The sequence below is a fragment of the Manacus candei genome, unplaced genomic scaffold (genome assembly GCF_025592945.1).
Source record: "Manacus candei isolate 608988 ecotype Guabito, Panama unplaced genomic scaffold, ASM2559294v1 h1tg000455l, whole genome shotgun sequence".
Taxonomy (NCBI): domain Eukaryota; kingdom Metazoa; phylum Chordata; class Aves; order Passeriformes; family Pipridae; genus Manacus; species Manacus candei.
In genome coordinates, this window is record NW_026138503.1 from 1 (window position 1) to 24,863 (window position 24,863).

The 24,863-nt window shown below is 44.7% G+C and overlaps 2 protein-coding genes, 1 long non-coding RNA gene and 1 other non-coding gene across 4 annotated transcripts; 2 read left to right on the forward strand and 2 right to left on the reverse strand.

Moving 5' to 3' along the window:
• Nucleotides 1–127: 127 nt before the first annotated feature.
• On the forward strand, nucleotides 128–1,827 carry LOC127465638 (zinc finger protein 135-like; the record flags this gene model as incomplete). The annotated part of the gene is made up of 3 exons (XM_051776149.1): nucleotides 128–760; nucleotides 1,413–1,698; nucleotides 1,737–1,827. Coding segments are annotated over 3 exons (1,010 nt in total), but the record flags the coding sequence as incomplete, so codon positions are not given.
• Nucleotides 1,828–2,679: 852 nt separating this feature from the next.
• TRNAL-AAG (transfer RNA leucine (anticodon AAG)) lies at nucleotides 2,680–2,761 on the reverse strand. Its single transcript has one exon. It is a non-coding gene; the product is annotated as a tRNA-Leu (tRNA).
• A 1,327-nt stretch (nucleotides 2,762–4,088) lies between these two features.
• LOC127465647 (uncharacterized) lies at nucleotides 4,089–4,722 on the forward strand. Its single transcript, XR_007902301.1, has 3 exons — nucleotides 4,089–4,188; nucleotides 4,350–4,414; nucleotides 4,643–4,722. It is a non-coding gene; the product is annotated as an uncharacterized LOC127465647 (long non-coding RNA).
• A 2-nt stretch (nucleotides 4,723–4,724) lies between these two features.
• LOC127465643 (golgin subfamily A member 6-like protein 22) lies at nucleotides 4,725–24,854 on the reverse strand. Its single transcript, XM_051776155.1, is given in 41 exon segments — nucleotides 4,725–5,220; nucleotides 5,222–5,520; nucleotides 7,121–7,141; nucleotides 7,220–7,240; nucleotides 7,915–7,935; nucleotides 9,471–9,491; nucleotides 9,577–9,597; nucleotides 11,064–11,084; nucleotides 11,186–11,206; nucleotides 12,455–12,475; nucleotides 12,572–12,592; nucleotides 13,534–13,743; nucleotides 14,557–14,577; nucleotides 14,766–14,786; nucleotides 15,529–15,549; nucleotides 15,675–15,695; nucleotides 15,820–15,840; nucleotides 16,071–16,091; nucleotides 16,191–16,211; nucleotides 16,348–16,368; nucleotides 16,495–16,515; nucleotides 16,619–16,639; nucleotides 16,811–16,831; nucleotides 17,568–17,588; nucleotides 17,929–17,949; nucleotides 18,599–18,619; nucleotides 18,770–18,790; nucleotides 18,966–18,986; nucleotides 19,138–19,158; nucleotides 19,545–19,565; nucleotides 19,804–19,824; nucleotides 20,408–20,428; nucleotides 21,022–21,145; nucleotides 21,554–21,574; nucleotides 22,098–22,115; nucleotides 22,212–22,232; nucleotides 22,320–22,340; nucleotides 22,650–22,667; nucleotides 22,945–23,032; nucleotides 23,905–24,071; nucleotides 24,761–24,854. Coding segments are annotated over 41 exon segments (1,887 nt in total). The 5' UTR covers nucleotides 24,839–24,854; the 3' UTR covers nucleotides 4,725–5,007.
• Between the last annotated feature and the right edge of the window lie 9 nt (nucleotides 24,855–24,863).

A 24,863-nucleotide genomic window follows, 5' to 3' on the forward strand; every position in this document is an offset into this window, starting at 1 on the left:
CCCAGACGACGACCGCCCCTCCAGCGACTCCGACACCCCCCCCCCGCCCTCCGCCGCCGCCTCGCCCCGCAAACCCCCCCGGCCCTGGTGGGACCCCCCCCCTCCCGCGCCCCCCAAAGCCCCGCAGCCCCCCCGAAAGCCCAAGCCCCCCCCCGGGGCCGGGCCCCCCCCCCCTGCGAGCTCTGCGGCAAAACCTTCTCGAGCGACTCTTCCCTTCGGCGGCACCTCCAGGGGCACCGCTCGGGCCCCCCCGGCGCCGCCCCCTTCTCCTGCTACCGCTGCCGCAGCCCCTTCTGGTGCGGGGGGGCCCTGCGGGACCACCTGGGGGGCCCCCCGTGCCGCCGGAGACCCCACAAGTGCCGCTCGTGCCCCAAACGCTTCGCCTCGTCCCGCGCCCTCCGCGAGCACCGGAGGAGGCACCGGGAGCGCGACGGGGACGGGACCGGCCCCGGCTTCGGGTGCGGGGAGTGCGGGAAGCGCCTGTCGAGCCGCTCCAGCCTGGAGACCCACCGGCGGATCCACACCGGGGAGCGGCCCTACCCCTGCCCCGACTGCGGCCGGGGGTTCATGGGCTCCAAGTCGCTCAGCAAGCACCGCAAGAGCCGTCACGGCGGCGGCTTCGTGTGCGGGGAGTGCGGGAAGAGCCTCTCGTCGGGGCCCGCGCTGGTCACGCACCGGCGGATCCACACCGGGGAGAGGCCCTTCGCCTGCCCCGACTGCGGCAGGGGCTTCATGGCCACCAAGTCGCTGGCCAAGCACCGCAAGGGCCACCTGAAGGGAGAGGGAGGAGGAGGAGGAGAGGGAGAGGGAGGAAGGGGAGGGCAGGGGTTGGGGGTGAGGCTGAGGGGGAGGAGGGGAGGGAGCCCGGAGAGGTGTCCTGAACCCGGTGACAGCCCTAAAACTGACCCCGATGCCAGCCCTAAAGCCGACCCCAGCCCTAAACCCAAACCTGATCCCAGCCCTAAATCCAACCCCAATCCCAGCCCTAAATCCAACCCCAATCCCAGCCCTAAATCCAACCCCAATCCCAGCCCTAAATCCAACCCCAATCCAAGCCCTAAATCCAACCCCAGCCCTAAAACCAACTTCAATTCCAGCCCTAAACCCCCCCTCAATCCCAGCCCTAAATCCTGCCCCAGCTCCCCCAGTCCCTGCTCCCAGTCCTCCCCTAAGCCCTGCCCCAGTCCCGGCCCCAATCCCTGCCCTAAACCCTGCTCCAAGTCCTGCCCCAACTCCCCCAAACCCTGCCCCGATTCCAGCCCCAATTCCTGCCCCAAACACCCCAATTCCTGCCTCAATCCCTGCCCCAACCACCCCAATTCCTGCCCCAAACCCCCCAGTTCCTGCCCCAATTCCTGTCCCAACCACCCCAATTCCTGCCCCAACTCCCCCAACCCCTTCCCCAACCCCAGCCCCACCAGTTCCCCAGTTCCCCACCAGTGCTCCCAGTGCGGGCTGCTCTTCGCCACCCCCTCGGCGCTGGAGCTGCACCGGCGGGACCACCACGGGCAAGGCGGGGTGGCCCGGGGGGGTCTCCGGGTGGCCCAGGGGGGTCTCCAGGTGCCCCCAAAACGCCGAGGGGGGGGGTGGATCCCGTCCCCAAATCTGCGGGGACTGCGGGAAGGGGTTCCGGGACGGGGCTTCCCTGCGGCGGCACCGGCGCGTCCACACCGGGGAGAAACCCTTCGGCTGCCCCGAGTGCGGGAAGAGCTTCCGCCCCGGGGCTTCGCCTCCAGGTCCTCCCTGGGCAAACACCTCCGGACACACCGCCCGCCCCAGGGGGACGGCGACAGGGGGGACAGGGGGGACAAGGGGGGCAAAGAGTGACCGGGCACGGGGCTGGAGGGGGGTTTGGGGGGCACAGAGAGGGGGGGTGGTGGAATTTTTGGGGTGCCCGGCTCGGGGATTGATGGAATTTTTGGGTGCCCGGCTCAAGGATTGACAGATGAACCCTCAGGAATCGATGGAATTTGGGTGCCCACCCCAGGGATTGATGGAATTTGGGTGACCATCTGGGGGATTGACAGAATTTTTGGGTGCCTGCCTCGGGGATCGACGGGGGAACCCTCGGGGATTGATGGAATTTGGGTGCCCATCTGTGGGATTGATGGATGAACCCTCAGGGATCGATGGAATTTGGGCGCCCAGCTCAGGGACTGATGGAATTTTTGGGTGCCCACCCCAGGAATTGATGGAATTTGGGTGCCCATCTGTGGGATTGATGGAATTTTTGGGCACCCTCCTCAGGGATCGATGGAATTTGGGTGACCCCCCCAGGGATCGATGGAATTTGGGTGCTCAACCAAAGGATTGACAGAATTTGGGCACCCAACTCAAGGACTGCTGGAATTTCGGGTGCCCACCTCAGGGATCGAGGGAATGGGGTGAAATAAAGCGGAATTGGGGTTTTGGGGAGCCTGGGGGTTGTTATTTGATGCCCAAAAACGGGCAGGGGGTGCCCCCAGATGCGGTGCCCACCCCCAAAATTGGGAAAGGACCCCCCCAGATGTGCTGCCCACCCCCAAAATTGGGAAGGGGGTCCCTCCAGATGCGGTGCCCACCCCCCAAAAACGAGCAGGGGGTCTCTCCCGATGCGGTGCCCACCCCAAAAAGGGGAGGGGGTCCCCCCCAGATGCGGTGCCCACCCCAAAAAGGGCAGGGGGGGGTCCCAAAAGGCTGTGGCAGCGGTGGGATTCGAACCCACGCCCCCGCAGGGACTGGAGCCTTAATCCAGCGCCTTGGACCGCTCGGCCACGCTACCCCGGGGGGGGGGGGGGGAAACCCCAAAAACCGGACCCCAAATTGGGGCGGATTCGGGAAAATTCGGTGGTTTTGGGGGAACGGGGGGGGGGGGGGGAAGCAAAAACCGGACCCGAAACTGGGCGGATTTGGGCAAATTCCGCCGTTTTTTTCGGGGGAGGGGGCGGTAAAAGGGCCGGGAGGAATGGGCAGAGACCCCCCCCGGCACCCCGATACCCACCCGCGGTGCCCCCCGGTCCTATTCCCGCTCCCCCTTCCCATCCCATTCCCCCCAACCCCTCCCCAATTCCACCTTCGCCCCACATCCTATTCCCGGCCCCATTCCCGGTCCCCTCCCCATCCCATCCCCTCCCCAATCCTACCGTCGCCCCCCCATCCTATTCCCGGCCCCATTCCCGGTCCTATTCCCGGCCCTATTCCCGCTCCCTCCCCATCCCATTCCCTCCATCTCCTCCCCAAACCCACCGTCCGTCCCCCCATCCTATTCCCGACCCCATTCCCGCTCCCCCTCCCCAATCCCATTCCCTCCACCCCCTCCCCAATCCCACCATCGCCCCCCCATCCCATTCCCGGCCCCATTCCCGGTCCTATTCCCGGCCCCATTCCCGGTTCCCCCCATCCCATCCCCTCCATCCCCTCCCCAATCCCACCTTCTCCCCCCCATCCTATTCCCAGCCCCATTCCCGGTCCTATTCCCGCTCCCCCTCCCCATCCCATCCCCTCCCCAATCCCACCGTCGCCCCCCCCCGCCCTATTCCCAGTCCCATTCCCGATCCCATCCCGGGGGGATCCCAGGGGACCCCCCCCACCCCTAAAACCGTCGGGGGTGGGAAAACCTCTTTAATTTCGTTTTTTTGGGGTGGGTTTTTTTTTTGGCGTCCCGAACAAAAATTGGGGGGGGGGGGGGGGGGGGAAAGGCACAGAAAGCACAGAAACCCCCCCAAAACCGGTGGGGCGGGGGGCAGGAGGACCCCCCCCCCCCCTCAAGGGAGGACCCCCCCTGACCCCGGATCCAGCCGGAGCCAGGGCTGGATGTGCTTCCAGAGGGGGAATTCCGGGGGCTCCCAGGGAGGGAGAGGGACCCCAAATCCAGAATTTGGGGGCTCCCAGGGAGAGGGACCCCAAACCCAGAATTTGGGGGCTCCCAGGGAGGGAGAGGGACCCCAAACCCAGAATTCCGGGGTATCCCTGGGAGAGGGACCCCAAACCCAGAATTTGGGGGCTCCCGAGGAGGGAGAGGGACCCCAAACCCAGAATTTGGGGGTTCCCAGGGAGGGACTGGGACCCCAAATCCAGCCAGAGCCAGGGCTGGACCCACTCCAGGCTCAGGGGGTTTAGGAGCAGGGGAGGGGGGGTTTGGGGGATTTGGGCTCAGGGCAGGATGGATTTGGGGGATTTGGGATCAGGGGAGGATGTTGATGCCCCCCAGTTCCAGCCAGAACCAGGGTGTCAGGGTTTGGGGGATTTGGGGGATCAGGGCAGGATGGATTTGGATGGATTTGGGCTCAGGACAGGATGTTAATACCCCCAAACTCCAACCAGAACCAGGGCCTCAGGGTTTGGGGGATTTGGGATCAGGATCAGGACAGGATGTTGATACCCCCAAACTCCAACCAGAACCAGGGCCTCAGGGTTTGGGGGATTTGGGATCAGGGTTTAGGATCAGGATCAGGGGAGGATGTTGATACCCCCGAACTCCAACCAGAACCAGGGCCTCAGGGTTTGGGGGATTTGGGATCAGGATTTGGGATCAGGGTTTAGGATCAGGATTTGGGATCAGGACAGGATGTTGATACCCCCAAACTCCAACCAGAACCAGAGCCTCAGGGTTTGGGGGATTTGGGATCAGGATTTGGGATCAGGATTTGGGATCAGGGTTTAGGATCAGGATCAGGACAGGATGTTGATACCCCCAAACTCCAACCAGAACCAGGGCCTCAGGGTTTGGGGGATTTGGGATCAGGATTTGGGAACAGGGTTTAGGATCAGGATTTGGGATCAGGACAGGATGTTGATACCCCCAAACTCCAACCAGAACCAGGGTCTCAGGGTTTGGGGGATTTGGGATCAGGATTTGGGATCAGGGTTTAGGATCAGGATCAGGACAGGATGTTAATACCCCCGAACTCCAACCAGAACCAGGGCCTCAGGGTTTGGGAGGATGGATTTAGGATTAGGGGAGGATGTTGATACCCCCGAACTCCAACCAGAACCAGGGCCTCAGGGTTTGGGAGGATGGATTTAGGATTAGGGGAGGATGTTGATACCCCCGAACTCCAACCAGAACCAGGGCCTCAGGGCGTCCCCCCCAAACCTTGCCCGGGGGAAGGCGAAGAGGGGCCGGGTGTCCCCCCCGTCCCCGTCGAAGAAGGCCACCCTGCCCCCCTCGTAGTCCAGGGCCACCCGGAGCCGGCGGGGCAGCCTGGCCAGCGGGGTGGGGGGCTCGGTCAGGGCGCGCCCGCCGCCCCCCCCAGCGCTGCAGGGCCCACACCCCCCCCCGCGGGGTGAAGGGCGGGGGGTCGCGGCGCCCCAGGGCCCCCCGGCTGACCCCCACGGCGCAGAAGGGGTCCCCGGCCAGCTCCACGCTCCAGCTGTGCCGGCCCCGGCGGAATTCCGGCAGCCCCAGCACGCAGGGAACGTTCTGGAAGCGCTCGGGGGCCGGGGGGGGCTCCGGGGCCCCGTAAACCCAGCGGGCACTGAGGCGGTCCCGGGACAGAACCAGGAGAGGGTGGGAGGTCAGGGGGTCCAGGGTCACAGGGGCTGGGGGAGAGGGGGGAACGGGGTGAATGGGGGGAACGGGGTGAATGGGGGGGAAAACGGGGTGAATGGGGGAAAGGGGGTGAATGGGGGGAAGGGGATATGGGGGAAAGGGGTGAATGGGGGAAAGGGGGTGAATGGGGGGGAAAACGGGGTGAATGGGGGGAAACGGGGTGAATGGGGGAAAGGGGATATGGGGGAAAGGGGTGAATGGGGGGAATGGGGTGAATGGGGGAAAGGGGGTGAATGGAGGAAAGGGGGTGAATGGGGGAAACGGGGTGAATGGGGGGAAAGGGGGTGAATGGGGGGAACGGGGTGAATGGGGGGGAAAACGGGGTGAATGGGGGAAAGGGGGTGAATGGGGGAAAGGGGATATGGGGGAAAGGGGTGAATGGGGGGAAAGGGGTGAATGGGGGAAAGGGGTGAATGGGGGGAAACGGGGTGAATGGGGGAAAGGGGGTGAATGGGGGGGAACGGGGTGAATGGGGGGGAAAACGGGGTGAATGGGGGGATAAAGGGGTGAATGGGGGAAAGGGGGTGAATGGGGGAAACGGGGTGAATGGGGGGGAACGGGGTGAATGGGGGGGAAAACGGGGTGAATGGGGGGGAAAACGGGGTGAATGGGGGAAAGGGGGTGAATGGGGGAAAGGGGGTGAATGGGGGGAAAGGGGGTGAATGGGGGGGAAAACGGGGTGAATGGGGGGAAACGGGGTGAATGGGGGAAAGGGGATATGGGGGAAAGGGGTGAATGGGGGGAATGGGGTGAATGGGGGAAAGGGGGTGAATGGAGGAAAGGGGGTGAATGGGGGAAACGGGGTGAATGGAGGAAAGGGGGTGAATGGGGGGAACGGGGTGAATGGGGGGAAAGGGGGTGAATGGGGGGGGAAACGGGGTGAATGGGGGGATAAAGGGGTGAATGGGGGGGGGAAACGGGGTGAATGGGGGAAAGGGGATATGGGGGGGAAAGGGGGATATGGGGGGGAAGGGGATACAGGGGGATAAAGGGGATGGGGGGGGAACCGGGATAAATGGGGGGAAAGGGGATACAGGGAGATAAAGGGGATAAAAGGGGGGAAATGGGATAAATGGGGGGAAAGGGGGTAAAAGGGGGGGAAAGGGGATAAATGGGGGGAAAGGGGATAAAGGGAATGGGGGCATGAAAGGGGGAATGAGGGATAAAGGGGGTGGAAAAGGGGGATCGAAGAGGGAAAAGGAAGGGGGAAGAGGGGAAAAGGGGAATAAAAGAGGGGAAAAGGGGAATAAAAGAGGAGAAAAGGGGAATAAAAGAGGAGGAAAAGGGAATAAAAGAGGGGAAAGGGAATAAAAGAGGGGAAAAGGGAATAAAAGAGGGGAAAAGGGGAATAAAAGAGGGGAAAAGGGGAATAAAAGAGGGGAAAAGGGGAATAAAAGAGGGGAAAGGGAATAAAAGAGGGAAAAAGGGAATAAAAGAGGGGAAAAGGGAATAAAAGAGGGTAAAGGGGAATAAAAGAGGAGGAAAAGGGAATAAAAGAGGGGAAAGGGAATAAAAGAGGGGAAAAGGGAATAAAAGAGGGGGAACCCAGGAAAAATCCCCATTCCCACCCCCTTCCCCACCAGGACTCACCCACTTGTTCCTCCTCTTTCCCTAAAAGCGGCCAATTAAGAAAGGAGTGATTAATGAGCCGTTAATGAGGGGGGAGGGGAGGGACAGGGGGACACTCACGGTGCTCCTCGAGGCACTGCCCTGGGGAAACACAGTTAAAGGGGTCAAAATGGGGAAAAAACACAGTTAAAGGGGTCAAAATGGGGAAAAAACACAGTTAAAGGGGTCAAAATGGGGAAAAAACACAGTTAAAGGGGTCAAAATGGGGAAAAAACACAATTAAAGGGGTCAAAATGGGGAAAAAACACAGTTAAAGGGGTCAAAATGGGTAAAAAACACAGTTAAAGGGGTCAAAATGGGGAAAAAACACAGTTAAAGGGGTCAAATCCCATAAAAAACACAGTTAAAGGGGTCAAAATGGGTAAAAAAATCACAATTAAAGGGGTCAAAATGGGTAAAAAAATCACAATTAAAGGGGTTAAAATGGGGAAAAATCACAATTAAAGGGGTCAAAAGGGGTAAAAAACACAATTAAAGGGGTCAAAAGGGGTAAAAAAAACAATTAAAGGGGTGAAAATGGGTAAAAACCACAGTTAAAGGGGTGAAAATGGGGTAAAAAACACAATTAAAGGGGTGAAAATGGGTAAAAAACACAATTAAAGGGGTGAAAATGGGTAAAAACCACAGTTAAAGGGGTGAAAATGGGTAAAAAATCACAATTAAAGGGGTCAAAATGGGTAAAAAACAGAATTAAAGGGGTGAAAATGGGTAAAAAATCACAATTAAAGGGGTCAAAGCAGGCCAGGGACACTCACAGATCCTCCCTCGGGATTCCTCTGCCAACAGAACATGGAAATAAAGCCGTTAATTAGGCAGGAAATTAAAAAATAAAGGTTAAAATTAAATCAAAATTAAAAATTAATTCAAAATAAAGGTTATTTTCCATCATTTCTCTGCCTTTCCATTACAAGTTTCTGGGCTCCCAAAGCACAAAGTAGTATTTAATAATAATTATAATAAATAATAATTAATAACAATAAATATCAATTCTAATAATTGTTAATTATAATGGTTGTTAATTATAATAATTATTAATTACAATATTTATTAATTATAATATTTATTAATTATACTAATAAGTTATGCAATTACTGTATGATAATTAAAATTATGATTGCCAAGCCCCTCCCAGCCCCATCAAAACCCCCCCGAAGCAGCTGAGAAAAGGCATAAAAATAAATCCAAAATAAATGAAAAATAAATGAAAAATAAATGAAAAGTAAATGAAAAATAAATTAAAAGTAAATGAAAAATAAATGAAAAATAAATTGAAAATAAATTGAAAATAAATGAAAAATAAATGAAAAATAAATGAAAAATAAATGAAAAATAAATTAAAAGTAAATGAAAAATAAATTGAAAATAAATTGAAAATAAATCAAAAATAAATGAAAAATAAATTAAAAGTAAATTAAAAGTAAATGAAAAATAAATGAAAAATAAATGAAAAATAAATGAAAAATAAATGAAAAATAAATTGAAAATAAATTAAAAATAAATTAAAAGTAAATGAAAAATAAATGAAAAATAAATTGAAAATAAATTAAAAATAAATGAAAAATAAATTAAAAATAAATTAAAAGTAAATGAAAAATAAATTGAAAATAAATGAAAAATAAATGAAAAATAAATGAAAAATAAATTAAACGTAAATGAAAAATAAATGAAAAATAAATTGAAAATAAATTGAAAATAAATGAAAAATAAATTAAAAATAAATTAAAAGTAAATGAAAAATAAATTGAAAATAAATGAAAAATAAATGAAAAATAAATGAAAAATAAATGAAAAATAAATTAAAAATAAATGAAAAATAAATGAAAAATAAATTGAAAATAAATTAAAAATAAATTAAAAGTAAATGAAAAATAAATGAAAAATAAATTGAAAATAAATTAAAAGTAAATGAAAAATAAATGAAAAATAAATTGAAAATAAATTAAAAATAAATAAAAAATAAATTGAAAATAAATGAAAAATAAATTAAAAATAAATTAAAAGTAAATGAAAAATAAATGAAAAATAAATTGAAAATAAATGAAAAATAAATGAAAAATAAATTAAACGTAAATGAAAAATAAATGAAAAATAAATTGAAAATAAATTGAAAATAAATGAAAAATAAATGAAAAATAAATGAAAAATAAATGAAAAATAAATTGAAAATAAATTAAAAATAAATTCAAAATAAATTCAAAATAAATCAAAAATAAATGAAAAATCAAAGCAAGAGGACACAAAAAATTGGGTTTAAAAGCCCTGAGAAAATCAAACCAATGACTGAAATCCAAGTTTTTCCCCCCAGACTCACCCAGCTCCTCGCTGAGCTCGGCTGGGGAAGCACAAATGGAGAATTTCCATGAGAATTCCCAAAAATTCCCGGGATTCCCACCTGGGGGAGGGTCCCCCCCACTCACCCAGGTCTCTGTCCCGTTGGGCTGCAGGGAAAAGGAAAGAAAAGGACAAATTTAGGGTTGAAATGGAGGTTTCTGGGGTTCAAATGTTAGTGCAGGGAATAATGGGAGCTTTATTATTCATTTTATAATGATATTAGTCATATTTTTATAATAATACATTTTATAAGAATCATTACATTGTATTTATTCTATTTATTCTATTGACCATATACAGCTTAGCCATGAAAATGAAAAAAATTAACATTTTTATAACAATATATTTTATAAGAATCATTACATTGTATTTATTATATTTATTATATTTACTATATACAGCCTAGCCATGAAAATGAAAAAAAATTAACATTTTTATAATAATATATTTTATAATAATCATTACACTGTATTTATTCTACTTATTATATTTGCTATATATTATATTTACTATGTTTATATAATTAAATATTATTTATTATTGAGGTAGAAAATACATCAATATATAAATAAATATTATTTATTATTGGGGTATAAAGTACATCAATATAGAATTAAATATTATTTATTATTGGGGTATAAAGTACATCAATATAGAATTAAATATTATTTATTATTGGGGTATAAAGTACATCAATACAGAATTAAATATTATTTATTATTGGGGTATAAAGTACATCAATATAGAATTAAATATTATTTATTATTGAGGTATAAAATAAATCAATTAAATATTATTTATTATTGAGGTAGAAAATATATCAATATAAAATTAAATATTATTTATTATTGGGGTATAAAATACATCAATTAAATATTATTTATTATTGGGGTATAAAATACATCAATTAAATATTATTTATTATTGGGGTATAAAATACATCAATATATAAATAAATACTATTTATTATTGGGGCATAAAATACATCAATATAAAATTAAATATTATTTATTATTGAGTTATAAAATATATCAACATATAATTAAATATTATTTATTACTGAGGTTTAAAATATATCACTATATAATTAAATATCATTTATTATTGAGGCATAAAATACATCAATATATAAATAAATATTATTTATTATTTGGGTATAAAGTACATCAATACAGAATTAAATATTATTTATTATTGGGGTATAAAGTACATCAATATAGAATTAAATATTATTTATTATTGAGGTATAAAATAAATCAATTAAATATTATTTATTATTGAGGTATAAAATATATCAATATATAATCAAATATTATTTATTATTGGGGTATAAAATAAATCAATTAAATATTATTTATTATTGAGGTATAAAATAAATCAATTAAATATTATTTATTATTGGGGTATAAAATAAATCAATTAAATATTATTTATTATTGGGGTATAAAATAAATCAATTAAATATTATTTATTATTGAGGTATAAAATAAATCAATTAAATATTATTTATTATTGGGGTATAAAATACACCAATATCTAATTAAATATCATCTCTATATTTACAAATCCTTACCAAGAGCTGCCTCCAGCTCAGCTGGGAGGGGGAAAAACCCAAAACTCCTCAGTTTGGGGGGAGAATTTCCCCAAATTCCCCAATGCCATGGAATTTTGGGAAGGGGGAGGGGACACACGCACCGATCCTGGAGTCTCGTTCTCCTGGAAAAAAAAGGGGGAAAATTCAAATTATTCCCAGAAATTCCTTTTAATTTCAATTTGCAATCCCAATTTTAATGGAATTAATTCTAATTTCCAATCCCAATTTTAATTGGAATTAATTTCTATTTGCAATCCCAATTTTAACTGGATTTAATTTCAATTTGCAATCTCAATTTTAATTGGAATTAATTCTAATTTCCAATCCCAATTTTAATTGGAATTAATTCTAATTTCCAATCCCAATTTTAACTGGAATTAATTCTAATTTGCAATCCCAATTTTAATTGGAAATAATTTCTATTTGCAATCCCAATTTTAATTGGAATTAATTTCTATTTGCAATCCCAATTTTAATTGGAAATAATTTCTATTTGCAATCCCAATTTTAATTGGAAATAATTTCAATTTGCAATCCCAATTTTAACTGGATTTAATTTTAATGCCCAGTTTTAAGCCCAAAAATCTTCACTTTTAAGCCCAAAAATCCCAATTTTTCAAGGAAAATCCCCCAATTTTCAAGGAAAATCCTCCTGATTTTCAAATCCCAAAGTTTCCATCCCAACCCCGTGTCCCTCATCCCAAGGGAAAACCCCAAACCTGAGGAATAATTCCCATTTTAGCTCAGATCCCTTCATTCCCAAACCCAAAAATCTCCACTTTTAAGCCCCAAAATCCCAAATTTTAAGCCCCAAAATCTCCACTTTTAAGCCCAAAAATCCCAAATTTTAAGCCCAAAAATCTCCACTTTTAAGCCCCAAAATCCCAAATTTTAAGCCCCAAAATCCCAAATTTTAAGCCCCAAAATCCCAAATTTTAAGCCCCCAAAATCTCCACTTTTAAGCCCTAAAATCCCAAATTTTAAGCCCCCAAAATCCCAAATTTTAAACCCCAAAATCCCAAATTTTAAGCCCCAAAATCCCAAATTTTAAGCCCAAAATCCCAAATTTTAAACCCCAAAATCCCAAATTTTAAGCCCAAAAATCTCCACTTTTAAGCCCCAAAATCCCAAATTTTAACCCCAAAAATCTCCACTTTTAAGCCCCAAAATCCCAAATTTTAACCCCAAAAATCTCCACTTTTAAGCCCCAAAATCCCAAATTTTAAGCCCAAAAATCCCAAATTTTAAGCCCCAAAATCCCAAATTTTAGACCCCAAAATCCCAAATTTTCACCCCAAAATCCCCCAATTTCCACCCCTGAGGTTTCCATCCCGAGCCCTTTCCCGGATTCCGGGATTTTTGGGACTCACCCAGCGCTGCCCTGAGCTCCTCTGGGATCCAAAGGGAAAAAAGGGGGGGGTTAATTTGGGATATTTTTTCCTTCCCATTCCCAAAAAATCCTCCCCCGGAGCAGGAGCCGAACCCACCGAGCTGCTGGTCCAGGAATCCTGGAAAACAGGGAAGGAAAAGGGGGTTGGAAAATCCCCTGGGATTGGGGAGATTCCCTTGGGACTGGGGAGATTCCCTTTGGATTCCAGGGAAACTCTTGGGATTGGAAAATCCCTTGGGATTGGGGAGATTCCCTTGGGATTGGGGAGATTCCTTTGGGATTGGGGAGATTCCTTTGGGATTGGAGAGATTCCTTTGGGATTGGAAAATCCCCTGGGATTGGGGAGATTCCCTTGGGATTGGGGAGATTCTCTTGGGATTCCAGGATCAATCAAATCCCTTTGGATTCCAGGGAAACCCTTGGGATGGGGGAGATTCCTTTGGGATTGGGGAGATTCCCTTGGGATTGGAAAATCCCTTTGGAATGGGGAGATTTCCTTGGGATTGGGGAGGTTCCTTTGGAATAGGGAGATTCCCTTGGGATTGGAAAATCCCCTGGGATTGGGGAGATTCCCTTGGGATTGGAAAATCCCTTTGGAATGGGGAGATTCCTTTTGGATTTCAGGGTCAATCAAACCCCTTTGGATTCCAGGGAAACCCTTGGGATTGGGGAGATTCCCTTGGGATTGGAAAATCCCCTTGGATTGGGGAGATTCCCTTGGGATTGGAAAATCCCCTGGGATTGGGGAGATTCCCTTGGGATTCAGGGATCAATCAAATCCCTTTGGATTCCAGGGAAACCCTTGGGATTGGGGAGATTCCTTTGGGATTTAGGGGTCAATCAAACCCCTTTGGATTCCAGGGAAACCCTTGGGATTGGGGAGATTCCTTTGGGATTGGAAAATCCCTTTGCATTGGATTCCTTTGGGACAGGAAAATCCGGGGGATTTGGGAACTTCCAGGAGGAATTTGTTGGGAATATAAAAAAAACCCAAATAGCCCGATTTTAGTGGGAAAACTGGGAAAAATGGGGGGAAAACTGGGAATGGGAATGACTCACCTGGTGCTCCCAGTTCTCCCAGTTCTTTGGGTTCCTCTTCCCGTTCTTCTTCCTGCTTTTCTTCCACTTCTACTGGTTCCTCTTCCTCCTCTTCCTCCTCCTCTTCCTCCTCCTCTTCCTCCTCCTCTTCCTCTTCCTCCTCCTCTTCCTCTTTTTCTTCCTCTTCTTCCTCCTCTTCCTCTTCCCCTTCCTCTTCTTCCGGGAGTTCGTCTGGAAAAGAGGAAAAATGCTGAAAAACACTCAAAATCCCAAAGGAATCTCCCCAATCCCAAGGGAATCTCCCCATTCCAAAGGGAATCTCCCCATTCCCAAGGGTTTCCCTGGAATCCAAAGGGATTCGATTGATCCCCAAATCCCAAGGGAATCTCCCCAATCCAAAGGGATTTTACAATCCCAAATCTGGACACGAAAACCCCTTAAAAATCCCAAATCTGGACACAAAAGCCCTCAAAAACCCCTTAAAAATCCCAAATCTGGACACAAAAACCCCTTAAAAATCCCAAATCTGGACACAAAAACCCCTTAAAAATCCCAAATCTGGACACAAAAACCCCTTAAAAATCCCAAATCTGGACACAAAAACCTCCCAAAAAACCCCTTAAAAATCCCAAATCTGGACAAGAAACCCTTCAAAACCCCTTAAAAATCCCAAATCTGGACACAAAAGCCCTCAAAAACCCCTTAAAAATCCCAAATCTGGACACAAAAGCCCTCAAAAACCCCTTAAAAATCCCCAATCTGGACACAAAAACCCCTTGAAAAATCACAAATCTAGACACAAAACCCCCCAAAAAACCTGTAAAAATCCCAAATCTGGACACAAAACCCCCCCCCAAAACCCCTTAAAAATCCCAAATCTGGACACAAAACCCCTAAAAAAAAATCCCAAATCTGGACACAACCACCCCCCCCCAAAAAAAACCCTTAAAAATCCCAAATCTGGACATGAAAACCCCTAAAAAAATCCCAAATCTGGACACAAAACCCCTAAAAACCCCTTAAAAATCCCAAATCTGGACTCACCGAGCTCCTCCCTCAGTTTTCCTTTAAAAGAGGGAAATAAAACAAGTTTTAATCAGAATTTGCCCTTCCCAAGGCCGGGGATCCCAAATCCCTTGAGATGGGTGGAGATTTAATGTCTTTTAATTTGATTTTTTAATGGAATTTCATTAATTTGGGGGGTTTTTGGACCCCCCAAATCCCCAGGGATCCCCAAATCCCACAGCACTTACTGATGACAGCGTCCTGTTCTCCTGAAAAGGGAGCAAAAAAGGGATCAGAATTCCAGAATTTTTTCTATTTTTGAATTAAGGATATTTGGGGGGCTTTGGGAGGGGGGGAAACAGCAAATTTTAGTGATTTTGTGGGTATTTCTTTAGGGTGTGTGGGAAAAAAATGGCATTTTGGGTCTTTAAAATAAAGTCTGGGGCCTTAAAACAGAGTTTGGAGCTCAGAAATTGGGGTTTGTGCCCCAAAATGGGGGTTTAGGCCCTAAAAGTGGCAGTTTAGGGCTAAATGTGAGGGGTTGGCCCCCCAAAATTGGGGTTTGAACCCTAAAAATAGGGGGTTGGGCCTAAAAAATGGGGTTTGGGGCCTAAAAATGGGGTTTGAGGCCTAAAAAATGGGGTTTGAGGCCTAAAAATTGGGATTTGAGGCCTAAAAAATGGGGTTTGAGGCCTAAAAAATGGAGTTTGGGCCTAAAAATCGGGGTTTGCACCTTAAAAATGAGGTTTGGGCCCTAAAAATGGGATTTGAGGCCTAAAAATGGGGTTTGGGACCCTAAAAATGGGGGTTTAGGCCTCAAAAATGGGGTTTGGACCCTAAAAAAATCAGGGTTTGCACCTTCACAATGAGGATTGGGGCCTAAAAATGGGGGTTTGGGCCTTCAAAAGGAGGTTTGGGGCCTTAAAAATGGGATTTGGGAGCCTAAAAATGGGGGTTTGGGCCTTAAAAAATGTGGGTTTGGGCCCCTAAAAATGAGGGTGGGACACTCACCCAGCTGCTCCTTCAGGTGCCCTGGGGGAGGCAGAGAGAGATTAATTCAAATTAATTCAAATTTATGGATATAATTCCATTTACGGGCTGTTTTATCATTCTATAGTATTTAATAAGGTAAAATAACATCTGAATTTCTGACTTACTGATCTCGGCCTCGTTCTCCCCTGGAAGGAGAAAGGGATTGAAATAAATGATTTACTTTAAATAAAGTCCAAAGGAAATGGTTCTAAACAAAGACAAAAAGGAACAAATGCAAGGAATGGCTTCAAAAATCTGGAAAATACTCACGGATTTGGGTGTCTCGGGCCTCTGCAACCAGCAGAAATAAATGAAATTATATTGTGGGGAAATCCAGTTTAATCCCATTATTCTATAATCCATAATTTTACAAGACACCATTTTATAATCCCCATTTATATCTGCATATTTTATGGAGATATTTATGTAATGCATACATATTTATATGGATTTTAGCCTTTAAACTCAATTAAACCCCAAATTTCCCCCTCAAAACCCCTTAAAAGGAGGGAAATCCTCACCCAGTTCCTCCTCATGTTCCCCTGGGAGAGAAAAAAAGAGAGAAAAATGGGAATTTCCTGACGTTCCTCATTTGTTGTTCGATGGAATAAATGAGATTTTGAGAAAATTCAGGCACTTACGGAGCTTTTTCTTGCAGCACTCTGGGAAAAAAGGGGGAAATTGGGTTATTTTGGTTATCATAATGATAAAATAATGGTTCTAAAAGCAATTATTATAATGGTTAAGATTGGTTATTTAGTACAAATAATTAAATTAATATTAAAAGAATCCACTCACCAACATCTGCCGTGAGCTCCCCTGAAAATGAGGGAAAAAAGGGAATTTTAAGGCCCAAATGTCCCTTTTCCTGCAGGCCCAGCAGGGGGAGGTTGGGAATTTCCAGGAATTCCAGGAATTCCTCCCGGGATTTTTTCCCAAACTCACCGATTTTCGTGTGTCTCTCACCTGAAAATGAGGGGAAAAAGGAAAAAAAAAGCCAATTTTGGGGTTATTTCTCAGGTTGGAATTGGTTTGGGGTAATTGAATTAAAGTTGAAGGAGGGACTCACCGAGTTCCACCGTGAAAAGCCCTGGAAAAGCAGGAAATCCCATTAATTCCTGGTGGATTTTTCCCCCCCTTCCCGTGGGATTTTGCCCCTTTTTTCCCAGGAATTTGGGGTTGACCCCCGGGGGTTGTTTCTCCTCTCAGGCCCCAAATTTGGGGGGAATTGAAGGAATTCCAGGGAGGAGACGGAACTCACGGATCGTGGAGTCACATTTGGCTGCAGGGAGAGCAAAATGGGAAAGATAAAATAATATCAAATATGAAATATAAAATATGAAATATAAAATATGAAATATAAAATATGAAATATAAAATATAAAATATAAAATATAAAATATAAAATTAAAATATAAAATGTAAAGTGTAAAATACAAAAGATAAATTGTAAAATGTAAAGTATAAAACATAAAATATAAAATGTAAAATGTAAAATATAAAACAGAAAATGTAAAATTAAAATATAAAATGTAAAATATAAAACAGAAAATGAAAAATGTAAAATATAAAACGTAAAATATAAAATGTAAAATGTGAAATATAAAATGTAAAATATAAAATACAAAATATAAAATGTAAAATATAAAACGTAAAATATAAAATGTAAAATATAAAATATAAAATATGAAACATAAAATGTAAATACAAAATACAAAATATAAAATTAAAATATAAAGTATAAAATATAAAATGCAAAATATAAAATACAAAATGTAAAATTATATAAAATATAAAATGTAAAATATGAAATATAAAACACAAAATATAAAATATAAAATATAAAATATAAAATACATAAAATACAAAATATAAAATACAAAATATAAAATATAAAAGCTCAATTTCAAAGCAAGGCTTTGAATTAGAAAGGCTTTAATTAGAAATTAAAATTTAAAACAATAAAAAACCAGGTTTTTGGGGCTCTGGCTCCTTTTTCCTCCCCCCCCAACACTCACCGAGCTCTGATTGGAGCTTCCCTGAAAAACCAGAGAAATAAAGTGAATAAATTGTTAAAAGCAGAGAAATAAAGTGGATAAATTCGAATAACTGATAATTAATTAACCATAAATGAAATCTAATCTTTAATGTAACCAACACTGATGGTGAACAGAACAATTTTACCCGTTCCCATCATCAATTGTCACCAGAAATAGGATTTAATACCCAATATATTGAATTTAACTGAGATTATAATCAGTTCTAATCCATGGAATTGGTTCCAATTGGGGGAACCCCCCAATTCCAGGCAAAGTTGCCCCGGGAGGGGCAGAATTCCCAATTTTGGGAGCCCCAGATCCAGGGAATGGAGGCACTTACGGAGCCCGGAGTCGCGCTCGGCTGGAGGAGAGAGGGAGAGAAAAAACACCCAAATCAGAGGGGTTGGGGCACTTGGGGGCATTTTTTTACATTTATACTTCTAATTTCTTTACATTTTTATATTTCTAATTCTTTTACATTGTTATATTTCTAATTCTTTTACATTGCTATATTTCTAATTTTTTTATATCTCTATTTTTTCTATTTTTCTATTTCTAATTTTTTCATTTTCATATTTCTAAATTTTTTCCATTTTTATATTTCTAATTTTTTTTGCATTTTTATATTTCTAATATTTTTTGCATTTTTATATTTCTAATTTTTTCATTTATATATTTCTAATTTTTCCCATTTTCAGATTTTTAATTTTTTCCATTTTTGTATTTCTAATTTTTTTCCATTTTTGTATTTCTAATTTTTTTCCATTTTTCTATTTCTAATTTTTTCCATTTTTATATTTCTAATTTTTTCCATTTTTATATTTCTAATTTTTTCCATTTTTATATTTCTAATTTTTTTATATTTTTATACTTTTAATTTTTTCACATTTTTATATCTCTAATTTTTTCCCATCTTTATATTTCTAATTTTTTTCCATTTCTATCCCTATTTTTACCAAGTAACAATTAACAATTAACCCCAAATTGGAATTAAGGAAAAGATTCCTCACCCACCAGCGCCGTGAGTCTCCCTGTGGGACGAGGGAAAACAGGGATTAATCCAGGAAAAGGGACAAAATTACCCCAAAACTGAGGGGTTTAAGCCCAAAACTGAGGGGTTTTAGCCCAAAATATAAAATTAAAATATAAAATATAAGATGAGTGGGGAAATAAGGACTCACGGACTTCCCCGGCGAGTTTGGCTGTGGAGGGAAAAAATGGGATTTTTTGGGGTTATTTTCCTGCGGGAAAAGCACAAATTCAGGCTGAAATTTGGGGGGAAATTCCCTTTTTCCCCCCTTTTTTCCAGGGCAGGATGTCCCTGCCCCAAAACCAGGGGGTTTTACCCCAAGGACACCACAAAAAATGAGACTTAACTGATTTTCCTGTCGCGTTCCTCTGGAAAGATGAGGGGGAAAAGAGCGGGAAAATTGTCATTATTAAATAAAAATTCCTCGATTTCTGGGTCAGGCCCCAAAAGAGCCCAAAATTCCTTTAAAATGAGGATTTTTTTCCCATTAAAATCATCCCAGGGGTGGTTTGGACTTACTGAGTTTGGTGTTGGATTCTCCTAAAAAAAACCCAGGGAATAACAAATATAAAACAATCCCAAAAAAACCAGGAAATAACAAAGATAAAACAATCCCAAAGCAGCTCCTCCCGCCCAGTTTTAATCCCAAGGAAAAACATTCCCAGTTTTAAGGCCAAATTTTTCGTTTCAGGCCTCAAATCTTTCATTTGAAGGCCAAAATTCCCATTTCCAGGATAGATTTTGAGGTAAAAATTGTTCATTTAAGGCCAAAATTCACATTTTGAGGTAAAAATTGTTCATTTTGAGGCCAAAATTCCCATTTCCAGGACAAATTCTGAGGTAAAAATTGTTCATTTTGAGGCCAAAATTCCCATTTCCAGGACCAATTCTGAGGTAAAAATTGTTCATTTTGAGGCCAGACTTACCCAGGTCTGATGTGAGTTTGCCTGAAAGGAAGAAAAATCAAGGAAAAATCACTTTAAATTGGTTTTTATATCCCAGGAAACCCAACCCAGCCCTCCTAGGAACAGGAAAAACCCCAAAATTCCTGTTTGGGATCGATCAGAGGGTCCCCAAAAGCCCCAAATTCCACAAAAAACCCTCCAAATCTCCCCCAGGGCCCCGAAATAATTTAACAAATTCCCAGGGTTGTAATTCCATGAGGAAAAGGGAAAAGGCACTTACTGATCCTCCTGTCCCGTTCCTCTGGAAAAAGGGGGATAAAAAAGAAGGGAAAAGGGAAGAGAAAATAAATATAAAGGGGGAAATAAAGGGGAAAATAATGGGAAAAAGAGAGAAAAAAGGGAAATGTTGGGAAATAAGGGGGAAAATCTCCAGGCCCAGCAGGAATTGTGACCCTTCTCACCCCCAAATTTCGGGTTTATTGGGTTTGGTCGCTTTAAAAATCCCAATTTTCCCTCAAAAATGAAGAGGAAAACGGGAATTAAGGTGGAATTTTAAAGAAAAATGGAGTTAAATCGACATTTTTTTTCATTGATAAATCGCCTTCGTTTCTCTCCCAGGGGGTGTCTGAGGGGGGAAATCCCCCTTTTCCCCCCAAAATCCCCCTTTTTCCCCAAAATCCCCCTTTTTTCCCCCCAAAATCCCCCTTTTCCCCCCCCCAAATCCCCCTTTTCCCTCCAAAGTCCCCCTTTTTTTCCTGCCAAAATCCTCCTTTCCCCCCAAAACCCCCTTTTTTCCCCCCAAAATCCCCCTTTTTTCTCCCAAATCCCCATTTTTTTCCCCCAAATCCCCTTTTTTCCCCCCAAAACTCCCCTGCAGGACTCACCCAGCGAGGCCGTCAGCTGGTCTGGGAATAACAGGGAGAGAAAGGGGAATAAATTTGGGATTTCCTGTGGAATTCTGGGCCCTTCCCACAGGAATTAAACCCTTTCTGCCCCTCTGTGTGACGCCCCTCGGGAAAAAAAGGGAAAATTTGGGCTGGAAAAGGGAATTTTGGGGTGAAATTTAGGGATTTGGGGGTGAAATTCGGGGATTTTGGGGGTGAAAATTGTGGATTTCAAGATGGAATTTAGGGATTTCAAGGTGAAATTTAGGGATTTCAAGGTAAAATTTAGGAATTTTGTGGAGAAATTTAGGGATTTGGGGGTGAAATTTGGGGATTCTGGGGTGAAATTCATGGATTTTGAGGTGAACTTTAGAGATTTTGTGGAGAAATTCAGGGATTTTGGGGTGAAATTTAGGGATTTGGGGGTGAAATTTAGGGATTTAGGGGTGAAATTTGGGGATTCTGGGGTGAAATTTATGTATTTTGAGGTGAAATTTAGGGATTTGGGGATGAAAATTCAAATCAGGCCAAGAAAGGAGGATAAATCCTGGGAAACTGGTGAGAACAGGACCCAAAATGTGGGAAAATCCCGAGGGGGGAAACTCAGGACTCACCGATTTCAGCCGTGAGTTCACCTGGGAGGGAGAAATTCGGGGCTGAAAATTCCCTGGAAACGTGGAATTTTCCCACCTGGGAATTTGCTGGAGCCAAAACCCCCCCAAAAAAACTCACCAATTGCTGCAGTTTCACCCCAAAAGAAAAGGAGAGAAGGAAAAAAAATCAGTTTATTGATTTATTTTCATCCCAGACAATCATTTCATTCTCAATGTCAGGAAATAATCCGAGTTCTAAGTGGATTTATTCCCTTCATCCCACGTTTCTTCCTCCTGTTTATCACTTTTCCCATTACTTTGGGGTTTTTTTAAGACCTTCCCCTTCTGTTATTTAGAATTTTAATAATAATAACAGCAATAATTCACTTATTTAGAAGAACCTCCTTGTTAACAATATTATTATTTATATCTATTTTATATATAATTAATTATATATTTTTATATTATGTTTATATAAATTATTTCTATATTTTAATTATATAATTATAAATAATTATATTATTATTTAGCACAATTTGGACCCAAAACTCACCATTTTCTGTGTCACATTCCTCTGAAAACAAGGGGGGAAAAAAAAGGGAATTTGAGACCTGGGCATGAATTTATTGATCTGGGTGGGGATAAACTCACAGATTCGGGGGTAAATTCACAGACCTGGATATAAATTAATATATTTGGGTACAAACTTATAGATCTGGGCATAAACGTGTATATTTTGGTAAGAATTCACAGACTTGACAGAAATTTGATGTCTGGGTGTAAAATTTCCTGGTTTAAAATCCAACCTTGAGCCCAGAAATTATCCCCCCCAAATCCCCCATTTTTCCCCCAAAATCTCCCTTTTTCCCCCCCAAAATCCCCCTTTTTTTTCCCCCAAACCCCCTTTTTTTTTCCCAAATCCCCCTTTTTTCCCCTCAAATCCCCCTTTTTTCCCCTCAAATCCCCCTTTTTTCCCCTCAAATCCCCCTTTTTTCCCCCAAATCCCCCTTTTTTCCCCCCAAAAAAAGATTATTTTTGCCTCCAGCAGAGCAAAAGACAAAAAAACTCCAAAATAATCCCCCAAAAAATCCACTTACCCAGTTCGGTGTCGCTTTCTTTGGGGAGAAAACAGGGAAAACCACCTCAAATTTCCATAAAAAAATGACATTTTCCAGCCACTGCCCGGGGGGGGGAGGGTTTGAAGGACTTACCAAATTCCTCCTGTAATTTTCCTTAAAAAATCCAGACAAAATGAGGAAAAATCTTTGGAATTTTGTTTTTTTAGGGATGAAGAGGGAGGAGAAAAAAAGTCCACTCACGGATTTGTGTGACCCATCCCTCTGGAAAAGAGACAAACAAGGGGGCTCAGGAGGGGCTTGGATGCTCTCCCAGGTCTTTCCCAACCTTTGGAATTCCATAATTCCAAGAATTCCCCCCCCAGTGGCTCCTCCTGGGTGTTTTTTTTTTTCTTTTCACCCTCAGTTTTGCCTCAAAGAAATCGTTAATTTGACCTTTTGTCCCCTTAATTTGATGGTCCTGAAGGTCTTTCCTGAGGGAATCTGCTCCAGAATTCCATCATTAATGTGGATCCAGGGGGGGTTTGAGGGGTTCTAGAACATTCCAGAGGGAGAAGGAGGAAAATCACTCACCCAGAGCTGCATTTTCCCCTAAAAAAAAATAAGGAGAAAAAAAAAAAAAAGGAAAAGCAAAGTAAGTTTTGAGCATTCCCAGAGGAAAAAAACTCAGGGAATTCAAATTCATTCCGTTAAATCTCAATTTTCTGGGATGGAAACAACCCCGGGAAGGCCCAAAACCAGCAAAATGGGGAATTTAAAGGGGTGGAAATATGGGAAATTTGGGGAAAATTTGGGAAATTTGGGAAATTTTCCCTCCTGGAAATGAGGAGGGGGAGGGGGGTGGGAATTTGGGGCTGGAATTTGGCACCTGATCCTTGGGGAAAATCCATTTGCACCCACCCGGGTCCATCTCGGCGTCGATCCCACCCGGAATCGGCTCCGGGAGCTCCGTCGGCCTGAGGGGAAAAAAGGGAAAAGAGTCAAACAGGGGAATTTTTCCAGGAATACTGGGAATTTTGGGGGATATTCCAGCCCCCAAGGGGCGTGGGGGAGGCTTTTCCCTGTTTTTAGGGTGGGAATTCCCCGTTCCTGGGGACGGTTGGGGTTGGGATCGGGAAGGAGGGATGGGATGGACCTCAAGGAATCCCCCCACAACATCAAATTTTAGTCATTTTGGGCTCAACTGACCCAAAATCGGGGATTTTGTGGGTGCAGGGACGTGGATTTTGTGCCTTTCTGGGACACCCCAGTGAGGACAGACATTCCATGAGGGAATTTTTCTCCCCCCCGGGTGGGAAAATCCCATTTTTGTGCCCATTTTTGTGTCCACGAGCCCTGAACTCCGAGAGGAGCAACAGGGAGAGGGTAGGAAAGGAACATCCCAAATTCCCAAGAAAGAGCAGCCCCAAATTCCCAGGAAAGGAAAATCCCAAATTCCCAGAAGGAGCAGCCCCAAATTCCCAGGAAAAAGGGAAAGCTGGGAATGCTGCTCCATTGCCCCAAACTGGGGAGAAACACCATGACAAAACCAGGGATTCAGGGAATAAAAGGACCGAGGGAAGTGGCACCGATTATTTCCACGGGATATTTTCCCAAAAATAATTCCCAGGGTCCACCCTTTTCACTCTTCCCTCACTTTTCAGGACCCTCGGGGGATAAAATAGGGATAATAAATAAGTTTTCATGTGGAGGAACCACAGATTGTCCCTTCCCAGGGCCGGGATCGTGTTCCCAAGGCCCTGAGGGAATGGGACACCCCCAAATCCGGGGGTTTTTGGGAACGGGACACCCCCAAATCCGGCCCCTTTGGAAGGGGAAAAGGACTCACCCGGCCCGTGGCTGCTGCCCTGACCCCGAATTCGGGGGGTTGGTCCCAGGAAAGGGGTCCCAGAGGCTCCGGAGGAGCCGCGACAGCTGAGCTGGCACCGACCCCAAACCCCAAAATAGCCCCGGGAGGGAGAGGATCCCGAAATGGCCACGGAGGGAACGGGATCCCTGCGGGGAGAAAGGGATCCTCAGGGAGGGAATGGGGTCCTTTAGGGGGGAATGGGATCCTATGGGGGGGAATGGGGTCCTTTAGGGGAGAATGGGATCCTATGGGGGGGAAATGGGGTCCTATGGGGGGGAATGGGGTTCTTTGGGGGGAATGGGATCCTTTGGGGGGAATGGGATCCTTTGGGGGGAATGGGATCCTTTGGGGGGAATGGGATCCTTTGGGGAGGAATGGGATCCTTTGGGGGGAATGGGATCCTTTGGGGAGGAATGGGATTCTCAGGGAGGGAATGGGATCCTATGGGGGGGAAATGAGGTCCTCTGGGGGGAATGGAGTCCTTTGGGAGGGAATGGGATCCTTGGGGGGGAATGGGATCCTTGTATAAAAAAGGGCTCGTGAAAAGCAGGGGGGGTGTTTTTCATCCTGCCCCAAAGACCCAGAACCCTCCTGCAGCCCCCCAGTCCCCACAGCCCCCCCCCGTCCCCTTTCTGTGTCCCCCTCAGACCCACCCACCTCTCCCAGGACCCCCCCGCGACTCTCCCTGACCCCCCAAGCCCCCTCACCCTCCAACACCCTCCCTGTGTCCCCAAACCCCCTCCCCGCCCCTCCAAGACCCCCCCACGACTCTCCCTGTCCCCCTGAAACCCCCCTCAAACCCTCCTCAAGTCCCTCAGGACCCCCCTTTCCGTACACCCCCACGGGCGCCGCCATCTTCCCTCCTCCCAACCGCGCGCCGCCATTTTCTCCCCTCGTCTCCGCGCGCCGCCATTTTTTTTGCCGTACGGCGCGACGTC